This window comes from Arachis ipaensis, chromosome B1 (assembly GCF_059453495.1).
Source record: "Arachis ipaensis isolate K30076 ecotype BB chromosome B1, ASM5945349v1, whole genome shotgun sequence".
Classification (NCBI taxonomy): domain Eukaryota; kingdom Viridiplantae; phylum Streptophyta; class Magnoliopsida; order Fabales; family Fabaceae; genus Arachis; species Arachis ipaensis.
The window spans coordinates 115,511,863-115,535,859 of record NC_142436.1 but is presented as its reverse complement, the minus strand read 5'-3'; the positions used below and the strand labels follow the sequence as shown (position 1 = coordinate 115,535,859).

At 36.9% G+C, this 23,997-nt stretch overlaps 2 protein-coding genes across 2 annotated transcripts; one reads left to right on the top strand and one right to left on the bottom strand.

Annotated features, from left to right (window-relative positions):
• Window positions 1-12,130: 12,130 nt before the first annotated feature.
• Window positions 12,131-17,469, top strand: LOC107632426 (protease Do-like 9). Its single transcript, XM_016336109.3, has 9 exons — window positions 12,131-12,932; window positions 13,814-14,013; window positions 14,497-14,677; window positions 14,801-14,992; window positions 15,451-15,683; window positions 16,126-16,227; window positions 16,668-16,718; window positions 16,830-16,934; window positions 17,030-17,469. The coding sequence occupies exons 1-9, from the start codon at window positions 12,347-12,349 to the stop codon at window positions 17,126-17,128; spliced, it is 1,749 nt and encodes a 582-aa protein (XP_016191595.1). The 5' UTR covers window positions 12,131-12,346; the 3' UTR covers window positions 17,129-17,469.
• LOC107632436 (WAT1-related protein At3g28050) lies at window positions 17,305-19,356 on the bottom strand. The gene is made up of 7 exons (XM_016336118.3): window positions 18,997-19,356; window positions 18,862-18,924; window positions 18,639-18,755; window positions 18,334-18,559; window positions 18,093-18,251; window positions 17,830-17,981; window positions 17,305-17,669 (listed from the first exon to the last, which is right to left on the bottom strand). Exons 1-7 carry the CDS (start codon window positions 19,191-19,193, stop codon window positions 17,528-17,530), a joined length of 1,056 nt encoding a protein of 351 aa, XP_016191604.1. The 5' UTR covers window positions 19,194-19,356; the 3' UTR covers window positions 17,305-17,527.
• Window positions 19,357-23,997: the final 4,641 nt, after the last annotated feature.

Here is a 23,997-nt window from a genome sequence, read left to right as displayed (position 1 = left end):
TTGACTCTTAGGGTTACTTCCCCTTTCTGAACGTCAATGAGAGTTTGTCTTGTAGCTAGGAAGGGTCTTCCTAGAATGAGGGTTGAACTCTTGTGCTCGTCCATTTCCAGTACCACAAAATCTATGGGGAAAGCAAAGGGTCCAACCCTAACAATCATGTCCTCAATCACGCCTGATAGATAGGGATGGCAGCAGTACCCGTACCCGCGGGTACCCGCCCCGCCCCTACCCGGTCGGGGCGGGTTTGAACCCGACCCGGAGAGAGGCGGGTCTGAATCGTAGCGGGTTGATGAGCGGGGCGGGGCGGGGTCGGGTTCAGGCTAAACCCGCCCCAGAGTGCATATATATATATAATTTTTTACTGATTAGGTTCAGTTCTCACCGCCACTCAGTCACTCACTCGATTAGGGATTTAGGGTTAGCAACCCCTTCCTCTGTTCCTCAGCTCTTCTCCTCTCCAAGACCATAGCCTCGCCGCCTCGGTTCAGTTCAACCCAGTGCTTGTCGTCGAATCTGCTCCAGTTCCGCGTCTCCTTCAAGCCGCCTGTGCCTGTCGCTCCTCCTCCGCTCAACTCGTCTCTGCCATCGCAAGTTCGCAACTCGTCGAATCATCTGATTCATCTCAGCACCGCTCCTCCCTCCGCCACCTCCGCCACCTCCTCTCGACCCTCTCCTCCCGTGTCGTCCTCTCTTTGCTCCCTCCAGTCCTCACATTCACAACCTTCGCCGCCGCTATCGCCGCCTACAAATCCGCCGTCTCCGCACACTTCCTGCTCCCGGAGTATTTCCCAGTTCTCAGGGCTTCTTCTCTGCTTTACCAGCTCACCGCACCCGCCCTGGCCCTCCTCCTCATTTTTTGAACCGAGGCTTCATACGCAAGGTTGGTACTCAGATTTCAGATAATGGTGTGAAAGAAAAAATTATACTTTCCTGCTTCATAATAGAATTGTTCACTCAAGTGAAAATTACTTGATTTATGATATTGTATCGTTGGATTCTGTAGCTGATTTCGTCAAGTGGGATAAGTCTTTAGTTGTTAAATTTCAATTTTCGGAAAGCAATGCTACTATAACCGTAAAAAACAAGGGGAGAAAAAGGAGGAGATTTCAGTGTTTCTGTGAAAAACACCATGGTTGTTTGGGTAGTTTCCTGAGGTTGTTGAGTTTTCCAGCCTTTCTTTTCTTTTTGAATGATTTGATATGTTGAAACAGCTTGTTTGGGTTGAATCACAAACTATTCTGTTTGCTTTGTTAACAAAATATGCAGTTACTTGGAATAAAGCTTGAAAAATTGAATGTGTCTGTGAACAGCTTCCAGAGTTTGGTTTGATAACAAACTAGTAAAATAACGAACTTTAATTTACAAGAGGAGCAAATACTCTAACTTAAAATTTTAGAATTTGTAATGTTGATAAGTTTTGTGGATTGAGGTGACCAAATTAGATTGAAGAATAATGTAACTGTTATCTTTAATGATGGTTTATTCTGGGACTTCAGGTAATGTTGTTAGCTAATATACATTTTTGACATATATTGCTGATTTGGTTGTAAGGAGGTGTGATGGTGCACGTAGTTGTCAAAGTTTGTCTGACCTGTGTGCCTATTCTCTTCCATTCTTGTACTCTTACATACTTTGGACAAATTTATGTTGTTTCAAAATAATGTAACTGTTATCTTTAATGATGGTTTATTCTGGGAGTGGCTGCTGAAATTAGATGGTGTACACAGTACTGCAAATTTGATGATTAACTTGTAAATGCAAACTGTAATATGCTTTATTCTTCAATCTAATTTGGTCACTTGCTATTTGTCATGATTAGTTACACAGTTACCATAATTTGCTATTTGTAATATTGAATTTGTAATGTACTTATTATTGGATTTTAAAGGAAGTGAATGCATACATTTGGCTCGACTACTTTAATTGTGCATTCTGATTTGGTTTATTCTAATTTTGTAATTATGCATTTATGATATGATTTATGTTAATTTTATACCCTCATGTATTTTAATTTTATTGATATAGGTGTTTTCAAATTAGTTCATGGCTAGTAATGCTAGAGAAGACACACAAAGCAACAGTGTTGCTCCAAATGATAATAAAGATCATTTTATATCTAATATTGTAATTTATTTATTATGGTGTTAAATTTGTAGTGATATAACAATATTTTTTTTAATTTCAAGTTATTTTAGCTAATGACATTATATGAATTTTATGTTTGTATTTTAATTTATCTATGAATTTTAAATTTTTGTCTTAATTTATATATGAATAGGTAAAAGTTAAAATATTTAATTTTTACAGGGGCGGGTCGGGGTGGGGTAGGTACCCGCAGGGGCGGGTTCGGGTTCTGCTATTTACTACCCGCGGGTAGTGATGGGGGCGGGTAGTATATGCATAACAGGACGGCGGGACGGGGTCGGGTAGGGCAAAAACACGCCCCTCCCCGCCCCACTGCCACCCCTACTGATGGAAGCTTAATAGAGCCATCAGCAAGTTGAAGATATATGCGGGTAGGTTTAACTACGTGAGTTAAACACAGCTTCTTTATTAATGGTGCAGGTATTAGGTTAATACTTGCTCCGAGATCACATAGGGTTGTCTTTGTACAAGCATCCCCTAAGGTGCAGGGTATCATAAAGCTCCCAGGATCTTTGAGTTTCTCTGGTAAGCTCTTTTGGATTACTGCATTGAATTCTTCAGTGAGGAGAACTGTTTCTGCCTCTCTCCAATCCTTCTTATGACTTAAGATGTCAACTTAGCATAAAAAGGTATCTGCTCAAGAGCATCTGCAAAAGGGATCTTGATCTCAAATGTCTTGAGATAATCCGCAAAGCGGGCAAACTGTTTATCTTTTTCTGCTTGGCGGAGCTTCTGAGGATATGGCATCTTGGCCCTGTATATGTATTCATCAACTTTAGTTGATGAAGGTTGAATGCCTACAGAAATGGAATGGGGTTAGTAGCTTGCTTAGGAAGGGTCTTATCAGCACTTGCATGTGTCTGACCATCCTTAATTGGGCGTCGAACGCCCTTGCTGCCCCCTTCCTAGCGTTCAACGCCAAGGGTGGGTATCTCTTCTTGGCGTTGAACGCCAAGAGTGCTGCCCTCCTTTGGGCATTCAACGCCAGGAGTGAGCACCCCTTCTTGGCGTTGAACACCAATAACATTCCTCTCTGGACGTTCAATGCCCTTAAAGGTGTCTTAGGTTGTAGTTTAGTTATCATCTATCAGCTTTTCTTCTTCTGGTCTCCTGTTATTTTGAAGTTGGGTGTTTAATGTTTTCCCACTCCTCAGTTGGATCGCCTGACATTAATCTTTTATCTGCTTAGATAGTTTATGCTTTGTTTGATTCAGTTGGGCTTCTACCTTCCTGTTGGAAGCTTGAGTTTCTCGCAAAGCCTCTTACAATTCCAGCAACTGCTGTGCAAGGGCGTGTAGCTGCTGAGTCAATGGGCCATTTTGTTCTAGAGGGTTAGACTCAGTAGATATTGCCTTAATCTCTCTTTTTATGGAAGTCTCATCAATTGAGTACAGATGCTGGTTTAGGGCAACTGTCTCAATAAGTTTGTGAGCCTCTTCAATTATTTTCCTCATATGTATAGAACCACCAACAGAGTGGTCTAGAGACATCCTAGCCATGTCTGTTAGGCCATAATAGAAGATGTCTAATTGCACCCATTCTAAAAATATTTCAGTGGAGCATTTCCGTAGCATTCTTCTATACCTCCCCCAGGCATCATGAAGAGATTCATTATTCTCTTGCTTGAAGCCTTGGATGTCCAGCCTTAACCGGGTTAACTTCCTTGGGGGAAAGTATTGATTCAGAAACTTGTCTACTAGCTGCTTCCATGTTTTCAAGCTAGATTTTGGTTGGTTATCTAACCACCTCTTTGCTTGATCTCTTACAGCAAAGGGAAAGAGTAGTAGTCTGTAGACATCCCGGTCTACTCCCTTAGTGTGTACTGTGTCAGCAATTTGTAAAAAGTTTGCCAGGAACTCAGTAAGCTCCTCCTGTGGAAGTCCAGAGTACTGGCAGTGTTACTGCACTAGAATAATGAGCTGATGATTTAGCTCAAAATTACTTACTCCAATGGGGAGTATACTGATGCAAGCAAATTCATCGGTTGAGAATTCCTTCTCGGTAAAGGAGAAATAACCTCGTTGCAAGTATAGTTCTCAACCAACAAGTAATGTTCGATCAAAGTTTACAATTTCTAATCTAAACTAAGAGTAGTTAAATCTCGGGTCATTCTCCCTAGGAATGCAAATGAAACGTTACTTCTTTCGGTTGTGAAGAGAACAAAAGGAGTTTTGTGCAATTAAAGAACAAAAGATTAAAAGAACTAAGCAATGAGCAAAATTGTGATTAATGCAAGCAAAGGTAAATCGGATAAAAACTAGTGAAAATGCTATAGATGCAATAAAGAGCCTTGACTTGGGCATGAGTATCCAAGGAATCCTATCATTGCCATAACCACAACTATGGTAATTGTCATGAGTCAATCTCGCCTAGTTAACCCCAACCATCGAGGAGTAAGTCAAGCAAGCATAATTGACCTTAATCTGTAACTCCTAACCAACTTACCAAACTAGTTGATAAAAGGCTAGCGTCAATGGAAACAAGGGTCAACTAACTACCCAAGAATTACCACTAAATGTCGGACATTATGACTCTAGCATTCTAGGAACTCAAACCACAAGCCAAGGTGGGAAAATCTACTCAAAATTTAGAGTTGACATTTTCACAAACACCTTGTGTGCATAAAAGTAAAGCATGGAAAATTGCAAAGTAAAATATAAGACTATAACCACTATCAACAAAACCAAACATAAACAAGCAATCAAACATAAAGGAAGCATGAAATGTAAAATTCATTAATCAAAACTTCAAGAAACACAAAATTGTAATATGAACAAAGTAACTTGAACCAAGAGAAATTGAAAGTAAAAGTACTTTAATTAAAGAGGAAATTGAAAGTACTTACAATTGAAGAAGTAAAATCAAAGATCAAAGCTTGCTATAAAATGCTACAATGGAAATTGATAAACCCTAAGAGAGCTTTCTACTCTACACTACTCCCACTCCTAATTACTATGAAAACTATCTAAAAATTGCTCCAATGCTTCCCCCCCCCCTTTGATAAGTCTTCAATTCTCCTTAATATAGCACTTCCAAACAGCAATTCATCCTTCCAAAATGGGCCAAGAGGCCTCCAAATTCGCGCAGCACATGCCTCATTAATGAAATCACGTGCAGGGACCTGTGCGGACGCACAGACGTGTGCGTCCGCACATGCGGCTGAAAATTGACCTGTGCGTATGCACAGGTGCGTGCGTACGCACACATGGAAATTCTTGCTTGTGCGCGCGCACGCAGGGCTGTGCGCACACACACTTCGCTGTGTGTGCTTTTACTTGTTTTCTTCATGTTTTCTCCCTTGTACATGCTTTCTTCCACTTTTGGCTATCCATTCTTGCCTACAAGGCCTGAAATCACTCACAAACCATATCACGGTATCGAATGACATAGAAGTGGGATTAAATTGCTCTATTAAAGCACAAAATTGCATGTTTTCACATTTAAGATCAAACTATGGATCAAACACAAAAGTATGCTATTTGGGTGCTTAAGCGTGAGTTCGTGTGCTAGAATCCATCCAAATTGAGTTAAAACATACCATCAAATATGGACTCATCATATACTAATACTTCTCCCATAGAAGTTAGGAGTGGGGGCCATATAGGACCCTAAAGTTCTTCTGAACTGTTCATTCCCATTTGTGTTCATGGTGAAGGAATGTAGGAGAGATTGGATATTAAGAAGTAAAAAGGGAGACTAGAATGAAAATATTTTTGTTTTTATTTTATTTATTAATTAAATTCAAAAATAAGAAGGAGATTAAAAGCTAATTAATTAAAAAGATTTGAAAATTAAATGGATGATTTTCGAAAAAGAAGAGAGAGAAAGAGGTGAAAAGTTTTCAAAAATAGAAGAGAGAGGAATTAGTTAGGAAGTTTCGAAAAAGAAGAAAGAGAAAACAAGTAACTAATTAAGAAAGATTTGAAATTAAGATAAGATAGAAGATTTGAAAAAGAGTTAATTTTGAAATTTAATATTAGAAAAGATAAGATAAGAATTTGAAGAGATTTTGAAAAAGATTTTATTTTGAATTTTAAAATTTAAACAAGATAAGATAAAGATTTGCAAAATAATTTTGAAAAGATAAGATATGGTGAAGATTTGAAAAGATAAGATTTGAAAATTGATTTTTGAAAAAGATTTAATTTTGAAATTTGAAATAAGATCAGATTTTTGAAATTCAAAGAAAGATAAAAAGATAAGATAAAGATTTGAAAAAGATATGATTTTTGAAAAGATTTTAAAATTAAGATAAGATAAGATAATGATTTGAAATTAAAAATTGAAATTTCTTTTGGAATTTTTGAAAATTTTTTTTTAATAAAGATAAAAAAGATATTTTTTATTTTTTATTTTTGAATTAATGAAGAAAGAGAAAAACAACCAAAAGACACCAAACTTAAAATTTTTAGATCAAAAGACACTTGTTTTCGAAAATTAAGAAGACAAACACCAAAAGACACCAAACTTAAAAATTTTAAGATCAAAACAAGAAAAGAAATAAAAACAACTTGAATACTAAGAAGAACACTCAAGAACAATTCGAAAATTTAAAGAAAATAAAGAACACACAAAGGACACCAAACTTAAGAACTGACACTAGACTCAAACAAAAGACACTATTTTTGAAAATTTTGGGAAAAAGACACCAAGAAAGTTCGAAACTTTGGCAAGAACAAGAACAAAAGACTCACACAAAAGACAAAGATTAATAAAGAAAAGAAAAGGTTTTGAAAAATTTTTGAAAAGAAAACAAAAGACACAAACAAAATAGTAAAATGTACATAATCTAAGCAACAAGATAATCCGATAGTTTGTCAAATCCAAATAATCCCCCGCAACAGCGCTAAAAACTTGGTGCACAAAACTGGCTCCGCAGAATTTGCACAGATAGACCGGCAAGTATACCGGGTCATCCAAGTAATATCTCAAGTGAGTGAGGGTCGATCCCACGGAGATTGTTGGTTTGAGCAAGCAGTGGTTACCTTGTAGATCTTAGTTAGGCAGTTAGAAATTATAGTTTGTCATGGAAAACGCATAAAATAGAATAAATAAATAAAACGTTACTAAATAGGTGGGAAATCAATGGTGTGAGAATGCTTGAAGCTTCGGAGATGCTTTGTCTTTCCGGATTAAATTTTCTTACTATCCACTTCAATAACTTTCTGATTCCTTCAATGGCAGCCGTAAGTGATTAACTCATATCCTCTCATCAAGTTAACCTCCTCCACTATATCAATCCACCATTTTGCAAGTGACTCATGTCCTCTCATCAAGCCACCGCTAGGTTTCTCACTGTAATAGAAGATGAAGCTCTAAGCAATCCACTCCCCTTCATGATCCTACTCAAAGTACCACAGACAATGCAAATCTTCTTGATCAGGGAACGCTACTTCTCAGACTCTAGCCTTAGCGCCACAGAGACGTCACTTACCCACGGTCAACGGGGTTTCATGTCATGTATCCAAAGTTGCCCAGGTACTCTATTGGAATTCGCAATGCAATCTCTAGCTTTGGTTCAACGTTATCCGGGTCAGGACTCGCACGGAACCCATGTAGAACAATGGTGATTTTCATGGGTCACCCTCAATTCATAAGATGAAGAACGAGAATGCATAAGAGAATAGAATCAGATATATTAAACTAGAACAGTAATATTATTGATCTATGAAACTCAGTAGAGCTCCTAACCTTAACCTTAGGAGGTTAGTGACTCATGCTTATAGAAAAGTACAATGGAAAACGTGGAAGTGGGCAAGAGTCCTTAACAAGGGTGAACTCTTGTCTATATATACTAATATGTTAACTAAGAATTATAGAAATAAGATAAACTAGTCTTGTAGTGCGAAAATCTACTTCTGGGACCCACTTGGTGAGTGTTTGGACTGAGCTTGAGTGTCTCCCACGAGCTAGTACTCCTTAGAGGCGTTGAACGCTGCCTTGGGACTCCCTTTTGGGCGTTGGACGCCAGCTGCTCCCCTGTGGGTGCTGGACGCCAGGAATGGGACTAGTGGCTGGCGTTGAACACTAGTTTTGGGCCTTCATTTACAAAAAAAAGTATGGACTATTATATATTTCTGAAAAGCTCTGGATGTTAGCTTTCCATATCCATTGAGAGTTCGCCATTCGAACTTCTGTAGCTCCAGAAAAGCTCCTTCGAGTGCATGGAGGTCAGATCCTGACAGCATCTACAGTCCTTTCTCTGTCTCTGAATCAGACTTCTGCTCAAGCTCCTCAATTTCAGCCAGAAAATATCTGAAATCCAAAAATGTGAATTTTACACTAAAACCTATGAAAATATAATAAAGCTTAATGAAAACCTATGAAAATGTGCCAAACAACTTGGCATTTAGCTTCATGAGAAGTCCTAGGTACCGAGCAACTTGCTCTTCCCTACTTTCCTCTTCCTCATCAGAGGAGGAGTGATCCTCATAATCCATGAATTGCAACAAGGCATTCAAGGGAACTTCTATAGTCTCCTCAGGAGCCTTAGTTACATTCTGATGAGCGGATATTTTATACGCTTTTTGGCATCATTTTCATAGATAGCGAACACTCATTGATGAAGCCGGATTTTCCAAATATAGGCATACTGATAACGGTCGAACAGTAAAGAAAAGGGAATGTGTACTAGACAATAAGTTCATTGTTCCTTATAATCCATAATTATTGCTCAAGTTTGGGTGCCACATAAATGTGGAATACACTTGCCAAACAAGTTATATTAAGTATCTATTTATGTATGTACACAAGGGCAATGACCGCATAACAACTACCCTATACAACACTGGTCATCCGTCAGAAGCCACACAAGTTGTTGACGAAATTAGAAATTACTATGATTGTAGGTACATTTCGGCATGTGAGGCAGTCTGATTTATTTGGATACGAAATCCAAGAGAAAGAACCATTTGTGAGTAGACTTCCATTCCATTTGGAGGATGAACAACTTGTGGTTTATAGTGAAACTTCTAATGTGAATGATATCGTCGAAAGAGCAATATCTCAACTCCATGTTTTTGGGATGGATGGCAGTGGACATGTCATATCTCTATACTCGAAGTCTGACTTATGCTGAGTTTCTAACCAAGTTTGTTTGGAAGGACGATGCTTCAAAGTGGTTTCCTCAAAGGCAAGGCTTCGCAATTGGAAGGTTGACTCATGTATCTGCAGGTAATGATGAGTTTATATTCAATTTTGATCTTATTTATTTGATGATTTAAATTTAAAATCTTAACATCATGTACCCCACGTCTATTTTATTCGATTTATCTACACTAAAAAACAAATGTTCAAATAACTTTCAGCAGTTATAATATATAGATTATACAATTTTAGAATTGTTCTATATTTTTTAGAAAAATTAATCTTATGCGGATGTGTAGCTACATAATAATTGAAATCGCATAACCTAATCCATTTAGCAATTTAAAAGTGGGATTTTAACCAAGTTTTTTGCAGCAAATACCGAAGAATATTAATAACGACTTCTCTTGAATACTCAAAGAGGATGTATGAATTTTTGAGATATAAGAACAGTAGGAGAAACAATTTATGCTATGTATAGAGATGCATGCTTCGTCCTTGGATTATTGCAAGATGACAGAGAATTCATGGATGCAATTAAGGAAGCAAGCTCGTGGGCCTCAGGATCATATGTTAGAAGGTTATTTGTCATTCTATTAACATCCAACAATATCTCAAGACCAGAACATGTCTGAAATAGATAGATGTTGGAATGAACTCTCAGATGATATTTTGTATCGACAGAGAACCGTGATGAACATGAGGGGTGAGTTTTTATAATTGCAATTATAAAAGTTCTCCATTATTGATCATTTTTAGTTTGATTGAATTTTTTATAGTATCGTATAATATGCAGAGTTAACCATGTCAGATGATGAGATTAATCAGATGTGCTTAATGGATATAGACAAGATCTTTCATTCCTATGGTAAAACCTTGAAAGACTATCCTCCTATGCCTTTAGCAACAGAAGTTGATAGTTCTTTGTTAACCGAAAGGATTATCAGGGAAGAGCTAAACTTTAACAGGGATGATTTAAAGAAAAATGCCTTAGACATGTTAGCCATCGCAACACCTGAACAGAAATATGCATTCGATAAAATTGTTACAGTTGTGTATTGTGATGAAGGGTTTTTTCTTTGTGTATGGTCATGGAGGTACTGGAAAAACATTTCTCTGGAACCTTATGTCTGCTGAGATTCGCTCAAGGGGTGATATTATGTTAAACATTGCTTCAAGTGGTATTGCATCTTTACTTCTTCCCAATGGAAGAATGGCACACTCAAGGTTCAAAATATCGCTAAATATAACTGAGGATTCTGTATGTAACATCAGACCTGGTTCCCTTCAAGCAATGCTGCTGTTGAAAGTCAAACTTATAATTTGGGATGAGGCTCCAATGGTTAGTAGGTACTGCTATGAAGCGCTTGATAAATGCTTAGGTGATATCATGAGATTTTCTCCAACATATAACAAAGATTTTCCCTTTGGAGGAAAACTGGTTGTACTAGGTGGACATGGTTGAAGAGGTCAACAACCATATGATGGCTATCATTCCTTGAGGGAAAAAATTATATCTTAGTTCGGATTCGATTTGTATGGATGAAGGGAATATAGAGTCAACTAGATTTCTATGATCCTGAATTACTGAATAGTATAAATTGCTCTGGTTTGCCTCCACATAAATTAATACTCAAAGTTGGTGTCCCGGTGATGTTATTGAGGAATATTGACCAATCCAGTGGTCTTTGTAATGGTACAATACTACAAGTTAGTAAGTTTGAAAATCATGTCAAAGAATGTAAAGTCTTAACGGGTAACAATGTTGGTCATATTGCTTTGATTCCAAGAATGAATATGGTACCAACAAATGAAACCGTCCCAGTTAGATTCCAACAAAAATAATTTCCCATAATAGTATCATTTGCCATGACAATTAATAAGTCTTAGGGACAAACTTTATCTCATGTTGGATTGTACTTGCCCAAACCAGTTTTTACACATGGCCAACTATATGTAGCACTTTCAAGAGTTAAGAGTAAGAGATGTTTAAAAGTTTTACTTATGAATCACGTAAGAATGTCTACAAATTCAACCATCAATGTTGTTTATAGAGAAGTCTTTGAAAAAGTAGGATTCTAATATAAATATTTTAATTTTATTTTAAATTCCGTATCAATGCATAATTAGTTTACTTAAAAAAATATAAAATGATTATTACTCACTATTTTTAAGTTAAATTTTGATTTTGATAATAATTTTATAAATTTCTTAACATAATAATTATTTTGTATATTTTTTTTAAAATATCCAAACATATAATTTGTTTTTTACTTTTATAAATTTTTCTATACTGAGCACGGGTTCATACACTAGTTTTTATATAATAGAATAGATGATACCGAATCTCAATCTCTAATCTTTATTTTAATACTTTAAAACAAACGTTACCTAAATGAGTAATAAGTCAAATTTAAAATATAATAAAAATTAAAAAAGATAAATACTATGATGCCTAAAAAATAATACATACTTATTAAAAGAAGTTAAAAATTAATATTTAATTTAAAAAATATAAAAATAAATAATTAAAAAATTAAAATTTACTATAAAAAATAAATTAGATAAAATTTAAATACTAATTCATAAGTACCGTAAAATTGACCATTAAAAAATTATGTCAATCTCTTTTGTATTCTTCGTATCATTTATAGTATTATCGTTATATAACGGTTTAACGCCTTTGATTTCGTCTTTATGGTCATAAAGCCTCTCTTAATATGGTATTAATGCTACTCGTGGATATGTTACCCTTAATTTCCGCGATTTCATTTTAATGACTTTATTTCACAATTCACATCAAAGCAACGATCTTTTGAACGTTTCACGGGCCTTGGGCTTAATACAGAACATATTTGTTGATATACATATAAAATTGTGTAACAAAAATAAAATTCTTAATAAATAATTCTTAACGAGTTTGTTTAAGGAAAATGAGTCTTGAATTGAGGCATTAAGCTGTTCCACTTCCAGTCCAGCACCTTCGAAATTTGGAAAAAACAAAAATCAAATCAAACCAATTCAGTTTAGTTTGGATTCCCTCCTTGGTTTCATTTCATTTCATTTCATTTCATTTGTGTTTTGAACACAAAAACACAACAACACAACAACACAAATGGGAGACAAACGTAAGAGAGGTCGGAAATCCAAAACCCCCACCTCCGCCTCCGAAACCCTAGGCTCACCTTCCACCACCGCCCCTAACGCCGCCACCGCCGCCCCTTCCACCATTGACGACGTCTTCTCCGTCGCCAACGTCAACCTCATGGACACTACTGCTTCCCCGCACCAACGTCGCCGCCCTGGCCGCCCCAAGAAAGTCCCCCACCAGTCCGACAGGCCGGGACGCCGCCAATCCTCCCGTCCCCCAGTCGATGCCAACGGCGCCGTCGAGGTCCCCCCGGCGGCTGAGGCAATGGAGGAGGACCCCGTGTGGGAGAACGTAGTTCCTGGTCGAGTGGTGCCGGCGATGGACTCGGTGGTGAAGGTTTTCTGCGTTCACACGGAGCCGAATTTCTCTCTGCCGTGGCAGCGGAAGAGGCAGTACAGCTCTAGCAGCAGCGGGTTCGTGATCGGCGGGAGGAGGTTGCTGACGAACGCTCATTCGGTGGAGCATTACACGCAGGTTAAGGTCAAGAAGCGTGGCTCGGATACTAAGTACTTAGCCACAGTTCTAGCCATTGGAACCGAGTGCGACATTGGTAATGTTCTTATTCATTTTGAAAAGAATTCGTTTTTGGAGTTTTTGATTTGTTAAATTTTTGCACGCTGACTTGCTTCGATTTTGTGCACCCCGTGTTGTTTATTTAGATAGATACCGCTAAGCTACTAGATGAGTGATTTTGCATGAAATTTAATGGTGGATGGTAGAAAACTAACAATAATTATAAGCTTATTGATTCACAAACGATGATTTTATGTTAGCTGACTGGACACACTGGATGGATAGAATTAGGAATCAATGCATTAGAGAGATATTTGGTGTAGTGCTTATTGTGAAAAGCATGGTAGAATCATATCTTTGGTACTTTATACATGTGTGAAAAAGGCCGGTATAAATAGTAAGGAGACTAGATGAGATGGTGGATAGTCTAATGGCTAGAGGTACTGAGGTAGAGACAGACATGGAAATACCATAGGAGAAACCATGAAAAGACATTTGGATGTTATTATGTTAATGGTTTGAATATAGACATGATTTATGGTAGCGCATTTTGTCATTGTCACTAACTCCATCTCGCGAGCTTAGGAGAGCATTGTTGTTGTTGTTTTGCTGATTGTAAAGTAAAAATACTGGATCCTTCTGCACGCGCAATAGTAAAGCATGATTAATTTGTTTAATTGTGTAACAACTTTAACTTATTGACCTTGAATGTTCCAAAAGGAGTGGATGAGTAGTAATTTGTAAGACATAAATAGTGTGGGGTGCAGCTCCTTTATAGAACTAGTAATAGAAAAGAGAGAGCCAGGGGGGGGGGGGATGGGATTTCTAATTTTCTATGCGTAAAGCATTGAAGGATGGGTTTTATCTTAACTTGCTAATATGAATTCAAATTAATCTATTTGATTAATATACTTGCAGCCATGCTCGCAGTTGATGATGATGAGTTCTGGCAAGGGATGTCACCTGTAGAGTTTGGGAATTTGCCTGCACTTCAGGATGCAGTCACTGTTGTGGGATACCCAATTGGTGGTGATACTATTTCCGTAACCAGTGGTGTTGTATCACGCATTGAGATCCTATCTTATGTCCATGGTTCGACTGAACTTCTAGGTTTACAGGTTAGGCTGAAACGATTGAGCTTCCAAATTCATCTTGTTATGGCGCGCGTGTGTGTGTTTGTTTTTATTTTTTTATTACCTAAACTAATAAGAGTTTATATTATAATGAAAAAGTATTTATATTTTCTAATCCGATTATGGTAAAATAAAATCTTGATAAAACAAATATGTCAAAATTTCATTTTTAACATCATTATAAAAGAAAAGAAAATATAAAATATTATATAAAAATTAAAATAATAAAAAATGTAATCCATAATGAGTGTATGAAGTCAAAATATCATATCTTCAAATTTGGAAGGCTAATTAAAAAGTTTTCTTGTGAAATTCCATGTTTTCATACTTGAGAGACGAAATTTTGGCTGAAATAGTACATGCGTGAGCAAGAAATTGATTTGGGGACTTAATTTGAGAGTTTGATAACCATAAGTTTGATTTCATTTAGCATTTCCTAGTTTTCCCTAATCAAGGATAATTTTACAGATAGATGCTGCTATAAATTCTGGCAATTCCGGTGGACCTGCATTTAATGATAAAGGAAACTGTGTGGGCATTGCATTTCAGTCCCTCAAGCACGAAGATGCGGAGAATATAGGTTATGTTATTCCAACACCAGTGATCAATCATTTCATCCAGGATTATGAGAGAAATGGAAGATACACTGGTAAGATGATGCTATGTTCTAAGATGCAGATTTCACTCATACAAACTGTTCCATTGAGCATTGTGGAATTTGAGCATTGAAGTTCTATTTATTTATACCTTTTTGTTCTTGATTTGCTGTTAGGGTTCCCTGTTCTTGGGGTTGAGTGGCAGAAGATGGAAAATCCTGATCTAAGAATGGCAACAGGCATGAGAACTGACCAGAAAGGTGTGCGGATTAGAAGAGTTGATCCTACTGCTCCAGAATCCAAGGTTTTGAAGGCATCAGATGTTATTCTTAGCTTTGATGGGGTTGATATTGCCAATGATGGAACAGGTGAGTCCTTTAGTTTCATCATACAATTTTCCGTACTATTATCGTCTGGCATGTATTTTGCTAAAGTGCACTTTGTTTACTAGTAGTAAAGAATCTTCCGAGAGAAGCTACAGTTTTGTTTCTGATAGCAACTATGACCACGTGGTGGCAAACACGGGCTCTTTCAGGAACAATGACAACATTTATATAACATGTCACCTCTCCACAGTTTTATCTCACATATTAGTAGTATTACAGTCATTATATAAGTTACCTGTTTCATGACTAAGAAAGTCAATAAGTGATTAATAAAAAGATATACTATGCCTATATATTGATTGTTAAAATAATTTTGAATGCATAGCTTTCCCAAACACACACCAAGTTTTTAACATCAAGTCCAAGTGCATATCTGTGAAGTGTTTACTTTTTGTCTCATTCTGTCATATAATGCCTTGTACTTCTGGTGTAATTTTCAGTTCCATTTCGCCATGGGGAGCGCATTGGTTTCAGTTACCTCATATCCCAGAAATATACTGGTGATAATGCTGTAATTAAAGTATTAAGAAATTCAGAGGTCCTCAATTTTGACATTAAACTCGATAGTCATAGAAGACTAATTCCAGCACACACCAAGGGCAGGCCTCCTTCATATTATATCATTGCAGGATTTGTTTTTACGACCGTTTCAGTTCCATATCTTCGATCTGAGGTTTGTGGTTAATTCAACATCCTTATCTTTTATAATTCTACTGTTTTCTATCTAGGTTCTACTATTGCTTATATTTAGTATATTATATGGTTGTTCTTTCTATTTCTTATCTCAAGTGGTATTTAAATGTCTGATACTGACTGTTCTGGATAAATTTAATCTAGCTTGGCTATTTTAATTTGTATCATATTTGCCTGAGGAGGAAATTGTTCAATATTGTGTAAACTGAAGATGAATGAGATCTTTCAAAGTTATAATATTATTTGTGACTTTTTGAAATGTTATGCTATAACTATATAGTGAACTGCGTTGATGAAATTCTAACACCGAGTAATGTGGTTCCACTGACTGTATTACTTTCTTACTTAAGCAAATAGAACATACACATGCCTGAGGTCCTTATTGAGCCATACGTTTCCAACTCATTTTCATATATGAACAGTATGGAAAGGATTATGAGTATGAAGCTCCTGTCAAACTTTTGGATAAACTGCTGCATTCAATGCCGCAATCGCCAGATGAACAACTTGTTGTGGTTTCTCAGGTACGATCTTTTGGAGTCTTTTCTGCTTTCGTTTCTCGTAAGTATCTCATTGTAGGTTGGCACATCATGTAAGGTACTTCTCGGATATATTTTAGATACTCCAAATTTACAAGTTTTGGCTTCAAACTTGCATGCCTATATAAATGGAAATTCTATAACAATCAAATAGATAACTTCATTTTAGTATTGATTTGAAAGAATTTATGCTAACATGAAAGTTATTATCATCTCTCTTATTTTTATCCAAAAAAATATTCATCTCTTTTAATTTAAAGTTTTATGAATGCTAATTTAGTCTCAACTTTATATTTTATACTACAGTTGTATATTTCAAACAGTGTTGCATCTGAGTACTTATGTCATGTTTGTTCTTTATTCCATATCTATTTATGTGCTTCATAGATCTGATCAAGTTTGACTATCTCTTTGATACATTAAAGGTGTTGGTGGCTGATATCAATATTGGATATGAAGAGATTGTCAACACCCAGGTTTGTAATGGCTATATTCTGTTTTTCTGTTTGTTTGGATTTGCCCGTCAATAGATATATCACGATAACCTCTTAATTGTTCACGTCCCTGTATTCTTTATATTTGTTAAGGTCCTTGCTTTTAATGGTAAACCTGTGAAAAATCTCAAGAGCTTGGCCAATATGGTAGAGAGCTGCAACGATGAATACCTGCAATTTAATCTAGACTACGAACAGGTGGCCATCTCCATCCCCCTCTCTGTTTTAAGTGCCCCCTTTTTTTATAGGTGAATTATGGCTTTATCTCTTATATTGACTAATAATCTATGCAGATTGTGGTTCTTCGCACAAAGACTGCAAAGGCAGCTACTCTAGACATACTTTCAACCCACTGCATTCCCTCAGCAATGTCCGATGATCTGAAGTCATGATCAGGCTTCTGTTTCATGTGTAGGCCGCGCTTAACATTTTGTTAGTTGGTAGATTTTGTTTTCCCTACACAGTATTGCGAGTGTTATTCTAGTGTGAATACCTCAATGGGGACCGACTAGGAAAACTGCATTTTTTGCAAAGGATAGTAGATAGCTTAGCAGGATTTACAACTGTCTTGCGGGACATTTAGTTTTTTTTTTTAATTGAGGGAGGTGAGCAATGTAGAGTTTTCATTCGTTTCACCAATGTAATGTCTTTTTTTGACTTACCTGAGGGGTAATACAAAATAGAACGATAAATTGGTAAAATTTTCCTGAGAAAAAGATATGTTCTTTCATAAGTGATATCTGTTGAATTATATTCAACTTGGATCAGTGGTTGTGCCTAAAACATTGCTTTCATGGTGACTCTAGTAGAGGACTTGCTTGTGCAGACAGGGATGATTGTCTATCTACATCGATGCCTTCTCCAATTTCTTCTTTGGATTGTGCCCAAAGTACTGTGTAAAATCCGATGATGATTACCATCAAACCAATAGTCCTGAAAAGTAGAGTAGAAACACAAAGTAGTTAACATTGAAATTGATATCGATAAAGTTGATATTTATATAATACCTGAACAGCTATGAATATGCCCTGTCCAAAAAGTCATATCTCATATCCATTATTGCGAAGTTAATAGATTATATATATTGAGTTACCTGCCAACAGGAAGTGTTTCACCAAGGAAGACAACACTTGAGAATGCAGCAATTGCAATCCCCAAAGGCTTGAACATGGTTACAAATACTGGCCCTTTTTTATTTATGCACCAGGTCAATACAGAAAAAGTGACCACACTTCCGAAAATTGCCTGCAATATTGTTTTCCACATAAGAAGCTTTTGCAGTGAATATTTATATCTTATTTATGTTCTTTATTTTTTGTTGTCTTTGGTTGCTAAGTAGTAAGTACATATGCTTACTGAATAGAATATGGTGGTGAGCTCAATGTCAGGCCTTAGTTTCCAGGCATTTGGATCTCTGACTACGATCAAGGAAAGTATTGCACATTGGATGGTTCCAAACAGGCAGTAGAAGGCTATAATGGTCAACTGAGACGGGTATCCTTTAAGAATTGCTGCCTACAAATTCACCTAACCAAATCAAATATAATATATTGATTCAAAGATGTACGAACAAGTAACGACGACATAAAATAATGACCTGAGCAATATTCCAGATTGCAAGGGATGTAGATGCAATGGCAAGAAAGAGGCCACCAATGATCCAATTGGTAGTCTCTGTAAGCATTTGTTGTAATGGTTGAATTTGAAAGCCAGCAATCGGACTTCCCTTGTAAAGGGTGACGAGTAATGCTCCTGATATGGACACCACGGCTCCCAGCATCTTCATCTGGCTTATGGAGCTCCTAATTTCAAATTTCTCCATCCTATAATGGTTTTCAAATTTCATGGTAGTGACAAAATCTAGTTGCAATGCGTAGATGTATGCCCCCTGTAATTAGTTACCTGAATATGACAGCCAGCAAAAAAGTAATTGCTGGAGTCAAGTTGCTCATAGCAGATCCAAGAGTGGGAGAGCTGTAGCTTATGCCAGTGAAAACACAATTCTGCATCACAGTTATGCTGCAATGTATATCTCAGCAACAAAAGATATAATCACTGAATGAGAAACCAAAGATATAAGAGCAATTCCCAAAAATATTATGTTTTAGCTACTTTTGGGGCATACCCAACAAGGGCAAGGAGGAAGAATTTGCAAAGAAGCCAGAAAGAAAGAGGTGGTGTTGTAGTTCTGCAAAACAAAGGAAAGGAAGAGAATTAGGTAGAGATGGAATCAGTGAAGATGAGATGAAAAGACAGGTACCTGTTCCTGTTGATGAAGAAAGAAGAAGGGAGGAGGATCAAAGTGGCAAGAGCATTTGAGTAGACAACAAAAATAAAGTGGCTCATCCCTCTTGACATGGCTGCTTTGCTAAGTGTGGTCAACCCAACGTCAAGGCACTCCACAATCACCATCGCCAGAAACGGAATCCATGAACAAAACCATCGTCTCACTCCCATTATTGCTTTGCTTTGCTACTGCGTGCTATCTCTTTCTCTCTACTCTCTCTCATTACATGATCCAGTACGGAACAGGGGGCCATAGTACCTCTTACAGCCACAAATCAAATGCTGGACATGATTCATGTCCTTGTAGCTTTTCTTTTACGTACCTTCACTTTATGCTGACTTCTGACTATGCTATTTTATAAATTAACTCAGTTTAATTAATGCCAGTAATATATTAAATTTAAAATTTAAAATTAGTCTTTTTTAATTTAATAAATATGAGTAATAATAAAAATATAAAATTAGTTAAAAACTTAAAATAATAGGTATTCTACACTTTAAATAAGAGATTTTAAGTTCAAAATTTAATTTTAATGCATATAAAATATAACTATTTTACGCAATAATCGACTCATTTATTTTTTAGATGATTATTTACACAATAGTTGTAAAAAGTTGTTAACCTATAATTGCTAGTCTTTAATTAGTCTAACTAGTGAATGATTCGTGCGATGCATCGAAAATGTTCAGTACTGGAATTAAAAAATACATCATTTATATATAATATAGTGTGTATCATAATCAAATAACATTATGCACAAATATCATAACGTCTACCCTAAATCGAATTAAATTAACATATACGAATTTTTCAGCATAAATGAAAAACCGAAAATCATTCCTTTCATATTCATTACTAATGTAAAGAAGTTTCTTCATATCAAGTTACATACCAAAACCGAAATTTCATATATTTGCTAAACAATCAACAAAGAAATAGGTTCAGCATTAGATAGAGTTACCTAATAACTTCCTATTAAACATTGAACCACCTAATTAAAAATATCAAGCCTTCGACTTAAAAATGTCATCCACAATTTACTAATCAATAATACTGAATCATACAAATAGAGATTTCTCTACACATAAAAAATTTAAAGCTCCGAGTCATAGATTATGAAAAATCTCCCTATACACAACATTCAAGGTAGAACCATCACTCAGTGAACCATTGTTCTTTATTAAAACTCTCAAGCCCTTTTTAGACTTGACCCTAGACAAAGCAACATATAATTGACCATGCGTAAAAACAGGTTTGGGTAAGTATAACCCCACTATACTTAGAGTTTGACTTTGGAATTTATTGACGGTCATTGCAAGGGAGACTACAAGAGGAAACTGTCTTCGTTGGAACCTGAATAAAAGAGTTTCATTGTTAAGCAATATATTCATCCGTGGAATCAGAACTATTTTGCCACACTTGTCACCTGTCAAGATATTACATTCAATTATATGATTACCTAATCTTTGAACCTGTAATCGAGTACCATTACAAAGTCCATTGCTTTGGTCTATATTCCTCAACAACATAACAGATACACCAACTTTGAGTTTCAACTGATGGTTAGGTAAGCATGAGCAATTTATCGAATTCAACACATCAGTTTTGATAGCATCCATCTCATATTCCATGTTGCCCTCTTCATCACACAACGAGTCCGAATTAAGATACACTCTTTCATCAGCATCAATGTATTCCATTACCGGGTTGTTGACATCATGCACAACTTCAAGTGTAGGTGCTAGAATTGTGCGCTCCTTGAAGTAATCATGTTATCCAAGTTCAACAATAAATCTAGGTAGACAAATGTAACTAAATTCTAAAACCCATCACCAGTATCATTAATTAGAATGTCTTTAGGGATGACTACCTCAGACTCACTATCTGTTGAATCACCTGCCAACCCATCACCAATTTGAATTAACCATTGTGCAATCTCTTTGAGATCATTATCAACTTCAATAGTACCTCCAACAGTAAGTCTCATATTCTTTGAAAGCTTTAAGACTATGCAAAATTGCCATAGATAAGAAGAACTAATGGATGCTTGCACTATGTCTTGATGCGAGCCCATTGGTATTACCGGAAGAATCTGCCCGAAGTCTCCACCAAGTACAACAACTTTGCCACCAAAGGGAAGGTCTGCATTAAATGATGGCTCAAATCTAAGAATATCTTTCATAGACTTGTCAAGAGCTTCATAATAAAACTTGCTTAAGATTGGAGCCTCATCCCATATAATAAGCTTTGCCTTACATATCAGCTTAGAAAGAGGAGTGCCTTGCTTTATGTTGCAAACAGAATCCTCGTTTATGCTTAATGGTATCTTGAATCTTGAGTGAGCAGTACGACCATTAGGAAGTAATAAAGAAGCAATGCCACTTGAAGCAACATTAAGAACAATGTTCCCACCATTTCTTAAATAAGCAGAAAGAGTCCTCCGTATGAATGTCTTCCCAGTTCCTCCATAACCATATAAAAAGAAAAACCCACCACGATCATTATTTACAGAATCAATGATAATGTCAAATGCAGTTCATTGTTCATCTGTCATGGTGTTTAGCGATTGTATGTATTGTTGAGTAAGTAAAGAACGATCAAAATTAAGTTCATCCAATAATACTAAGTGATCCTCTAAAACATGGACATCATCTAATGACGGGTAAGGCATACACACAAACTCTTTAAGAGACCTTCCATTACTTTGCATTCTGTCATGAAGCTTTGCAAGTGTCAAGTTCATGATCTTCTCATCTAACAATTGAAGCTCTGGCAAAAAAAAAAAAAAAAGGTTAATACATGACTACATTATAAATCATTTTAAATTAATTAACTTAATTTTCAAATGTAATTATAAAATAAAATAAAAACAAAAATATTTTTAATTCTTATTTACTTTTTCTATTTATACTTCTTCTCATCTGTACTCATATCATTCGACTTTTATCTCTCTCTTTTCTTCCATTTTCACTTTTATTTCTCTCTTCTCTCTTCATGTCTCACTTTAAGGAGGAGCTTCTTGCTAATTGGCACAAAAAGCTTCTTCTCTTCTTTCTCTTCCTTTCTTGTTTCTGACCAGAAACAAGGATAAAGAACCCCTCTTAACTCCTGATCCTGAACCTGAGAAGACTCTATGCAAGGAGGCATTTACAACAAGCTAAAGCATAACACTCCGGAAGAGACCTTTCAGAAAGTTTTGAACAAGAACTGGGAGACATGGCCGAACCTCAAGAGGAGCCCAAAAAGGTTCTTGGTGACTTCACCATGCCTACCTCTGACTTTTATGGCAGGAGTATCTCTGTACCTGCCATTGGAGCTAACAATTTTGAGCTTAAGTATCAGTTAGTCTCTCTTCTACAGCAGAACTGCAAGTTCCATAGACTTCCAAAGGAAGATCCTCATCAGTTCTTAGCTGAATTCTTACAGATCTGTGATACTGTAAAGACTAATGGAGTTAATCCTGAAGTCTACAAGCTTATGCTCTTTTCTTTTGCTGTAAGAGACAAAGCTAAGCTATGGTTGGATGCCAAACCAAGAGAGAGTCTTGACTCTTGGAAAAAGCTGGTTAATGCTTTTCTAGCTAAATTCTTTCCTCCTCAAAGGATGAGCAAGATTAGAGTGGAAGTTCAAACCTTCAGATAAAGAGAAGGTGAATCCCTCTATGAAGCTTGGGAAAGATACAAGCAACTGATTAGGAGATGTCCTCCTTACATGCTCTCAGAATGGTCCATCATAGACGTGTTCTATGATGGCTTGTCTGAGATATCCAAAATTTTATTGGATAGCTCTGCAAGTGGATCCCTCCACTTGAAGAAAACACTAGCAGAAGCAAGAGAACTCATTGAAATGGTTTCAAATAACCAATTCATGTATACTTCTGAAAGGAATCCTTTAAACCATGGGATCCCTCAGAAGAAAGGAGTTCATGAAATTAAAACTCTGAATGTCATATGGGCTCAGAATAAGATCTTGACTCAGCAAGTCAATATGATCTCCCAGCATCTGACTGGAATGCAAACTGTAGCTGGCAATACTCAGAAGCTTCTTCTGAAGAAGAAGCTTATGATCCTGATCAACCCACCATGGAGGAGGTGAATTACATGGGAGAACCCTATGAAAACACCTATAATCCTTCATGGAGGAACCATCCTAACCTTTCATGGAAGAATCAACAGAGACCTCAGCAAGGTTTCAATAACAATCAAGGTGGTAGGAACCAAAATAGGTTCAATAACAGACCACCATTCCCATCTTCTCAAGAAAATATGGAAACCTCTAAGTAGAGCCTTTCTGAATTAGTAACTCTGGTTTTCAGCCTCTCTAAGACTACTCATAGTTTAATAAATGAAACAAGGTCCTCCATTACAAACTTGGAGGTGCAAGTTGGTCAACTGAGCAAGAGGATCCCTGAGATTCCTTCTGAAACTCCTCCCAGTAACACTGAGGTGAATCCTAGAGAAGAGTGTAAGGCCATAACCATGGAGGTAGAGGCCGAATCTGAGGAGAATGGGAAGGTGTTGAACGCCAGTGAAGAAGCCTTCACTGGGCGTTCAACACCCATAATGGCAGCAAGCCTGGTGCTGAATGCCAGTGAGGAACCCCTCACTGGGCGTTCAACGCCCAACCAGGCAGGCTTTCTAGCGCTGAACGCCAGTGAGGAACCCCTCACTGGACGTTCAACGCCCAACCATGCAACCATTCTGGCGCTGAACGCCAGTGAGGAACCCCTCGCTAGGTGTTCAACGCCTACAAACCCAGGGAAGCTAGCGTTGAACTCCAGCAAGGACATCCCTGCTGGGCGTTCAATGCCCAGAATGCTAGAGGAACTGGCGTTTAACGCCAGTAAGGGTGGACAACAAGGGCATTTGACGCCCAAAGAGCTCACAGAGCTGGCGTTGAACGCCAGTCAAAGCACACCCCTTGAGTGCTTAAGTCCCACTCAAGAACCCTCTATCCCAGAACTAAAGGAAACTA